The sequence below is a fragment of the Orycteropus afer genome, unplaced genomic scaffold, assembly GCF_000298275.1.
Source record: "Orycteropus afer afer isolate SDZICR_OR568_19922 unplaced genomic scaffold, OryAfe1.0 scaffold00541, whole genome shotgun sequence".
Classification (NCBI taxonomy): domain Eukaryota; kingdom Metazoa; phylum Chordata; class Mammalia; order Tubulidentata; family Orycteropodidae; genus Orycteropus; species Orycteropus afer.
The window spans coordinates 300,911-310,129 of NW_006922128.1; the positions used below are offsets into that span (position 1 = coordinate 300,911).

The 9,219-nt window shown below is 51.4% G+C and overlaps 1 protein-coding gene across 1 annotated transcript in view; it reads left to right on the forward strand.

The window, feature by feature from the left end:
• Positions 1 to 9,219, forward strand: part of PLEKHG4B (pleckstrin homology and RhoGEF domain containing G4B) — an 85,986-nt gene that overhangs the window by 52,498 nt on the left and 24,269 nt on the right. Inside the window, 6 exon segments of the mRNA XM_042782953.1 lie at positions 3,102 to 3,218; positions 3,594 to 3,692; positions 5,771 to 5,913; positions 6,449 to 6,584; positions 8,138 to 8,383; positions 8,527 to 9,106. Coding sequence (XP_042638887.1) covers positions 3,102 to 3,218; positions 3,594 to 3,692; positions 5,771 to 5,913; positions 6,449 to 6,584; positions 8,138 to 8,383; positions 8,527 to 9,106 — 1,321 coding nt within the window.

Here is a 9,219-nt window from a genome sequence, read left to right on the forward strand (position 1 = left end):
TTCTGCTTATCTGGAAATATCCTAATTTCACCATCATATTTGAGGGACAGTTTTGCTGGGTACATAATTCTTGGTTGGAGATTTTTCTCTTTCAGGGTTTTATATATACCATCCCATTGTCTGCTTGCCTGCATGGTTTCTGCCGAGAAATCCAAGCTGAGTCTTATTGGTTGCCCCTTGTAGGTCACTTTTCATTTTTCCTGTGCTGCTCTCATGATTCTTTCTTTGTCTTTGGTTTTGGTGAGTTTGATGATGATAGGTGTTGGTAATTTTCTTTTGGGGTCTATCCTGTTTGGGGTTTGTTGCACTTGCTGAATGGATATATTGTTATCTTTCATTATACCAGGAAAATTCTCTTCCAACAAATCTTTGACAGTTTTCTCTGTGGTTTTATTTGTCTCTTCCTGTTCTGGAATTCTGATTACACACGTAGGTTATTCCTTTTGATGGTATCCCACATGAACCTTAGGCTGTCTTCATTTTGTTTTGATCTTTTTTCTGATTGATCCCTTTCCAAAGACGTGTTCAGGTGTTTGCCTTCAATCTCCCTAATTCTGTCTTCCATTGATTCAATTCTTCTCCTTTGGCCATTCAATGTCTTATCTATTTCTGAAAATTTAGTATTAATCTTCTGGATTTCTATGTGTAGATTTTGTATCATTTCTAATTTTTCATTTATATTTGTCCTTTTGTTCTTGTATTGTCTTTTGAAATTGTTCTAAGGTTTTCTCTGTGTTTTTCTTGATCTGTCTCTCAATTCACTGAAGATACCTAAATATAATTCTTTTGAATTCCTTATTAGGGTGTTCCAATGCTGCATCTTCCTCAGGGACGTGTTTTGGATCTATATCCTGTTCTGTTGTTTCTCCTGCTTTATCTTGCTTCTTTGTGTGGACTGTGATGCTCTGTTGTCTCCAAGACATTGTGACTTTTTTTTGTTTATGTTTAATTGGTGATTGTATGTTGAAGTGACTTGCCCATGATTTTCATTTTCTTTGTTTTGTTTATATGTTATCTACACAAGCAGGGTACTGTGCTCCTCTATTCACTAGTTGACAGCACTTATATACTCACCACCTGTCTCCTTTCCTATTGTCAGCCCCTCATGTATCCCTGTCAACCTTGGCAAACAGAGCCTATTCTTAGGTCCCTGGAATCTGAATGAGAATGCTGTCACTTTAAAATCCATAATGGTTGCCACTTGTAAAGATTAAAAATGGCTGCACCTTCAGTCACTTTAAATATCCAAAATGGCTGCCACATGTAAACAATCAAAATGGCTGTGCGCTCTGAACAGCGGAAAGTCCACAGCTCAGGTTGTCTCCCTCCTTGCTGTTTCCCTTCCTAGTCATAGGCCACCAGTGCAGTTGTACCTGCAGCCTTTGGTGACCAGGGTTGATCTTTAGGTCAATTCTCAGGACCCAACACCACTTGGAAATATTCAGGCCGTTGGTCTCATTAGAGTAGCTGACAGTCCACAGCTCCGACCATCTCTGTACTCACTGTTTTTGTTCAGGTTTTTCCGCTAGTTGGTGCCTAATCCACTTCTGTGTAGTTCCTTTCAAAGCTCAGGACTCCAGGATTATCTTCTGTATCTGTGTCAATTGGTTTCTCTTTTCTTTGTTGAAGAGGGTCTGTGTCGCTTGTCTGCCTATTCCTCCATCTTACCAGAAGTCCTAAGGTATCTGTTCTACTGAACCTTTAAAATCTGTATATTTCTGTCTGTCATCCGATTTGGGGAGTTTTCATGCATTATTTCTTGAAATGTTTTTTCTGCCTCAATCCCTCCTCTTTTTCTAGGACTTGAGTTATACATGTTAATACTGTCCCATTTGTTCCCAAGAATCTGAGTTCTCACTCTCTCTTCCTCAGATCAGATTGTTTCTATTGCTCTGTCTTCAGAGTCACTGAATTTTTATTCTGACATGTCCATCCAATGGACTCCATCCAGTTAATTTTTTATTTCAAATATTGTATTTTTTCACTGATAAAATGTCCAGTGGGTTTTTTAAAAATATTTTCAGTATCTCTGCTGAGATCTATCTTTTTGTTCATTGCAAGCATATTTTCTTTTACCTCATTGAACATAATTATGAAAGTCTTTGTCTGGTAATTCCAGCATCTGGGTCATTTTAGGTTTGGCCTCTGTTATCTTTTCCCTTGAGAATCAGTCACATTTTCTTGTGACAAGCAATTTTGGATTATACCCTGGACATTGTGAATGTGCTGCTGTGGAGCCTGGATTCTGTTTTAAGCCTCTGAAGAATGTTGTTTTAGCATTGATTTAACTTGGTTTGACTCACACAGAAAACTCTGTGTCCACTTTAGTGGGTTGGTTGAATTCTTATTGCCTTTAGCTGTAAGCTACTCTTAATCTTCCCCATGTTCCCAGACTCAGGCAGAGTTTACACATAGCTCTGGGGCTCCCACTCCCTGGGTTTCTTCCTTCTGGGAATCTGCTATCCCTTTCCAATGGCTGTGGGCATTCTAGGCTCTATCCTCTGGCCCTTCAGGCAGAAAGATGCCCATTTCCTCCCAGAGTTCCTGCCACTCCCTGTCTCATCATATACACAGTCTGTCTCCAGCCCAAAGCCACAAAAATGGAGAAGTTACTCCATGCCACTCAGTTCATCAGACTTTCAGTTGACCCCACCATGTACCTTCTGGTCACCCTCCTGAGCTTTCAGATAGCTATCCGTATACTTTGTGTATTGCTCATGGTTTTTTCCTGAGAAGGGTCAACTCTGCCATATTGGAAGAGCCCCTTGATTCATTTCTGTCACTTTTCCCCTCCTCTTTTTAACATTTTTCTTCTCCATTCCTATTCCTGCCCTCTCTCCTTCCCATTGTCTTTGTCTCTCCTTAACTGAGGATTTTTCTTCATTTCTCTCTGCTCTCTTCTTCTTACACTTCTTTCACTTTCATTACTGTCTCCAGCTGCATACTGGTCATTAATGCAGAGCAGGAGAGCTATCCTAAACCAGCCTCTCAGGGCTCACCACTCAGTAATAGCAATCCCCCCAGAAGTAAGTCATTGATGGTGAGCCATTCCCCAGGAAGGTGGCCTGTGATCCCAACACATGAATGCTTTTCCTTGGCAGTATGAGGTGGTTAGCTCCCTGAAGGCCCTGCACAAGCTCATTGACAGCTCCCAGCTGACGGCAGAGTTCGACGGCTCCTTTCCCTACAGCCACAGTGACTGGGTCTGCTTCCGAAGGGTAAGGTGCTGCACGGTGGTCTGCCCTTGCCAGTGCAGGGGACTTTCCTTCATATGGATGTTTTTACTCAAATTTGAAAAAGCGCCACCCTGAGTACCAGTGAATGGTCCTCACCCATAGACTCTGTTTCTGAACAACCAAGGCGTGGTTGACACAAGGATAGCAACCTTTTGAGGCCTGGAGTCCACCCTGGTGGAGGGAGGTGGGGCTGTTCCCATCTCATGGTTCCACCGGATCGTCCAAGGATCACACTCAACACCCCAGCAGTCTTTTACAGCCAGAGGACTGGCAGAAATCTAGGAACTCAAAAGCTGTTTATGGTGGCATCTAACAGAATTTCTCTACTGCTGTCCCCCACCTCTTAAACCACGATAGAAGCTGGAAGTCTTCATGGCAAACTGCAGACAAGCCGTTGCTTTCTTACAAGATGCCGCCTGCTCCCTGAACGCTCGCAGAACCTTAAGTACAGCACAGGTAAGTGCTCACACATCCTGTTTACTGAACATAAGAGTTTAGCTAAAAGTTGCAAATGAGTACTGGGCTTCATCATCACCTGTAGCAGAGAATTTCAATCCCTTCTTGACTGTAGATTCCTTGCAATTAGCAAAGGTCCTTTCTTTCTGCTTATCATCAAGAAACAACCCACCCCACTTGGAAGGAAAAACACACCACTGTGTTTGGTGATGTGCCAACATGGCATGGATAGGAATTGCTGTTGTTGTCAGGGGCCGTCGAGTCAGTGCTGACTCAGGGTGACACCGTGGAGAACAGAACAAAACGCTGCCTGGCCCTGCGCCAGCCTCCCGGTCAGTGCTGGGCTTGAACCCTGCAAGTGCGTCTTGCTGATAGTCCTCCCCTCTTTTCTTTTGCTGACCCTCTACCTTGGCAAGCATGATCTGCTTCTCTCGGGACTGGTCCTCTCTGGCAGCATGACCAAAATACAAGACGTGAACTCCGGCCACTCTCACTCCTGAGGAGCATTCCGGCTGCACTTCTTCCAGGACTTGTCCATGATATTTTCAGTATTCTTCACCAACACCACTTCAAAGGCATCAGTCCATTCGGTGGTCTCCTTCATTTATTATCCAGTTTTCACATGCATGTGAGGTGACAGAAAATTCCAGGGCTTGGGTTAGGCACACCTGAGTTTAAAAGTGCCATCTTTTAACACTTTAAAGAGGTCTTTTGCAGCAGATGTGCCCAGTGCAATATGACATCTGACTTCTTAACTGATGCTTCGATGGGCATTGATGGTGGATCCAAGTAAAATGGAATCCCTGACAACTTCAATCTTTTCTCTGTGTATCGTGATGCTGTTTAAGTGGTTCAGTTCTGAGGATTTTCGTTTTCTTTATGTTGAGGTGTAATACATACTGAAGGCCGTAGTCTTTGATCTCTATCAGTGAGTGCTTCAAGTCCTCTTCGCTTTTAGCAAGCAAGGTTATGTCATCTGCATATCACAGGTTGTTAATGAGTCTTCCTCCAATCCTGATGCTGAGTTCTTCTTCATATAGTTGACCAATGTACAAAATATGAAACTAGGAAGTTTCATCAGAAGTTGTCAAAAATGAAATGCTTAAAGATAGGTAGCTGAAATGCAGTGGTACTGGGCATTTTTAATTGGACAATCCTATGGTCTACTGTGCTGGCAATGACAGATTGAAGAGGATCAAAATCAAAAGGAACATCTAAAGGTCTGTCCTGAAGTACAACACTGTCAGCAATAGGACAATGTCCATACACCTTCAAGGAGGACCAGCTGATATGACTGTTATTCAGATTTACACATCAACCACTGATGCCAAAGATGAAGATAGTGAAGACTTTTACCAACTTCTGCAGTCTGAAATTGGCCAGACATGCAGCCAAGATGTACAGATGATCACTGGTGACTGGAATGCAAAAGTTGGAAACAAAGAAGAAACATCAGTCGTTGGCAAACATGGCCTTGGTGAGAGAAGTGACACTGCAGATAACAGGGCAGAATGTTGCAAGACCAGCAGCTTATTCATAGCAAATACCTTTTTTAACAACATACACAGCAACTGTACACATACACCTTGCTGAATGGAATACATGGGAATCCAACTGACTACATCTGTGGAGAGAGATGACGGAAGAGCTCAGTGTGGTTCAGGACGAGGCCAGGGGCCGACCGCGAGGATTGTGGGAATTTCCCTCCTGTACTTTGGACGTGTTGTCAGGAGGGACCAGTCCTTGGAGAAGGACGTCATGCCTGTCCAAGCAGAGGGTCGGTGGAAAAGACTCTCAATAACACGGATTGTCCCAGTGGCTGCAGCAGTGGGCTCAAGCAATAGCAATGACCGTAGAGGATGGTGCAGGGTGTGTGTGGGGGTGCTGAGCTGGAACTAACTCAGTGACACCCACCAACAACAGTAGACTGTTGGGTGCCTGGTAATAGAAGGGGGTGGGGGCCCGGAGCATGACTCCAGCCGGCGGACCGGGCAGGGGTTCTCTCGGAGCACGGCTCCTGCTGACGGACGGGGTTCCCTTGCAGCAGGCTGTGTGGATATTTCTCCCCTCCCCCCCAGGAAGTCACCGAGCTCATCGGCAGGCACAGGGCCGTGATGAGGTGTGTCCTGGAAGACGCACTGCTGGTGGCCCTCAGGCTGGAGGGCGGTACGGTCCTGGCGCGGCTGAGCAGGGACGAGCTCGGCGCCAGCGAGGACGGCCGGTGAGCGCACCCCTCGGCGGGGCTGCTGGAGTCCGTGGGCGTGGCTCTCTCGGGAGCGTCAGCAGTGGCACAGAGCACGCTGCCGGGGCAGGGTGCTCGTTTCCAACCAGGAGGCACTCCAGGGGGTCGGGCTTCTGCACTTGGGCCGGCGTCACCACCTTTGGCCTGGCCGGAGCTACTCGGCACTCACATGCTCCGAAGGGAAGCAGAGGCTCCTGGGAAAGCCCGAGTGGAGGGAAAGTCAAAACTCGCCAGGATGGTGACAGAGTCGGCGGCCCACGTTCAGCTTCCCTGTCTCCCAGGGCTGCCATCCCCCGCCCCATCCCTCCGTGCCACATGGAGCAGGCTGTGGTCCCTCTTGGGTGTCTGTGCAGACAGGGTCATCGGCGTGTGCACGCCATGTCTGCGATTGGCCGTGGACCCCTCCTGGGTGTCTGTTTCTTTCAGGTGTGAGTGAGGGGCTGCAGGTGTTCTAGCTGTCGCCGGCAGCACGTGTCGCACAGGTCAGGACACGCCTGTCCACCCTCTCTTCCAGGGACACCATTGAGGCTGCCGCCAGCCTGTATGAGCGGGTGGACGAGGAAGTGCACGGGCTGGTCCTTGCCTCCAACAGGTGTCTGCAGTGGCTGGAGGGCCTGCAGGAGCGGAGGAGCCAGGAGGCTGCGGCCCAGGTGAGTCATGGCGCCACAGGCCGCCCTCGGGGCTCCCGTGGGAAGAGGTGAGCTTCCATCCTGCGTGCAGGGAAGTGCGACTCGTGTAGGCGGATGCTAATTCAGAGAAGAGAGCCAAGACCTGTTCTCTGAGGCTACTGATAGAACCCTGTCAGCCTCCTGTCTGCTGACGTCCAGAACCCCCTACACGTGTGTGCACACACCAGTGTTCCAGCTCTGGCCCATGTACCCAGACTCCCTCCATGTACATGTGCGTAAACACAGTGTCACAGCTGTAGTCCATGTACCAGAGCCCCTCCGTGTACATGTGCATATACACCAGTGTCATAGCTGCAGTCCACGTACCCAGAGCCCCTCCGTGTACATGTGTATACAACAGTGTCACAGCTGCAGTCCACGTACCTAGAGCCCCTCCGTGTACATGTGCATATACACCAGTGTCAGCCTTCTGTCCACTCTCATCAGTGGTGTCCAGGCTCCACCTGGCCTATCCTGGTTCTTGGGCCTGAGGTGAGTGTGGGTGGTGTGAGCTGAATATCCACGTGGCCCTGGCTGCAGGTGGGGGCAGAGCATCAGGGTAGGTGTAGCAAAGACCCCTTCACACCAGGGCGGGGGAGCAGGGACCCTCTGCAGCAGGGTGGGTGCAGCTACTAGCCTGTCCGAAGGTCCTGAGGCTGTGGGCACAGCCGGTAGGCCCTGCTCCTGGGCCCGGTCTCCCTCTTCCTTGGCCGATGCTGTTTTTCAAGCAGCTGTTCCTCTCCGAGCTTTCCAGAGGGTGGACGTGGGAGGGGAATAAGGCCAGCCTGCTGAAATGGCCGTCCCCACCTTCCGCCTGCCTCGCGCCCCTCCTGGGGGCTGCCTGCCCGGTGAGCATGCGGCTCGGCCGCTGGCATGTAACTGGTGCCCTCTGACCGCGGTCTTTTTCCTCCCTGGAAGCTTGCAACGCTGTGTCCTCAGTGTTGCAAGTTAGGGACAGCACATCCCGCGGTGCCTGCTGAGAGCTGGGGCCCCTGCTGTGGCTATCCCCTCCCAGGGGCTCCCATACCAGGGCACCATCTCTGATTTTCCTTCTCATTTCCATAGCAGCTCTCCCCAGAGGAAGATGGGCGCTCTCTCGACTTCATCTTCAACCCTTCTTCACAGGCTCTGCTCCGGGGCCCTTTTTATCTGATACTTCTTCTCAGCACCTGACTTGTGGGAGGGGAAGGGTAGCAGGTGTAGGGCAGGGGGAGGGGAGCCGGCGCCCCACCCCCCAGAAGTCTCAGCAGCCCCCAGCCCTAAGAATGTTCTCGGGCATTTAGCAAATTAACAGGTTTCCAGAGAGAAGGCTCTGACGGTCATCATGAGCATGAGCCGCAGTGTGGTCACCTCATGCCGGGTGGGCTCACGTCCCCTGGACACTCGGGAACAGGTGTCGTACGTGCAGCAGTGGGGCTCGCTCTGTATCCACGCTCACGTCATGTCATGTTCATGTCACGGCGCCTGTTCACGTCAGGACAGCCTGTCTCCCTTCTCCCTGCCCACGCTGGAAAATAAACTCTTTTCCTCCACAGGCTGAAGGCAGGTTTGAAAGACAGCGGGAGCATGGCCTCCACCCGGTGGGGCTGCCCTCCCCCAACAACGAGAAGGGGGAGCAGGAGGGGTCCCGAGGCCTCCAGGGGGCAGCGGCAAGGGTGGGTGAGCCGGACGGGACACAGACCACCCAGCACCCACTCCTCTGGAGCTCACGGCGCCTGGCGCAGCTCCAGGCAGGAGGTGGTCCCCCTGTCCTCCCCCGCCAGCAGGTGCAGCGGGCCCAGGTTTGTTTATCCCTCCCGCCGTCCGTCACTGCCCGGGCTGGGCTGACTGGAGCTTTCCTGGGCTGGGAACCACATGGTTTGTGATGACAGCCCTGCTGGGCCACACACCTCAAGCCCTCCCTCACTGACCTCCTTGTCTTCAGGCAGCTGGGTGGAGGACATCGTGCAGAGAGCTTCCTGCACACCTGGCCCCCAAGGCCCCCTCTTCCTTGCCGGACGCTGAGCACCTGGGAAGCTACTGCCAAGGGGCCCTCACAGGGGAGGCGGTGCCAGGCAGTGGGCAGGAGCTGTGGCCATGCCAGGCCCAGTGGACACAGGGCCAGCAGACCAGCCGACGCCTGGAGGAAGCCTTTCCTGAAGCTGCCCCTAGCTGCAGGTCACCGCCCCTCCCCCAGGAGGCCAGCCCTTCAGGACAGGACGAGCTGACCACACTGGAGATTGTCCTGGGCCCAGGAGGGCCTGCTCTGGGGGGCACACCATCGTCCCTAGGGGACCCCCCGGACACCGGCTCCCCCTGCCGCCCCGAGCCCCCCTTGGCCCGAGGTCCCCGCCTCAGGAAGCAACCCCTGAAGATGATGAAGAAAACACAGTGCTTCGAGGCCCCTACACCTGACAGTGGCCCCAGGGAGCCCCGGCACCCAGGACACACTGGGGTGCACATCAAGGACCTGGAGGTGACAAGCACCATGACCGCTGAGACGCCCCCACTCCTCCGGAGCTGCAGTCTGTCCTCTCCGCCCAGGGTCCACCACCCTGAGGGGGCCGGGAGGCCGCGTGCAGGAAGGTGAGATGATCGCCGGTGGCCAGTGGAGGGGAGGGTGTGTGCCGCCACAGCA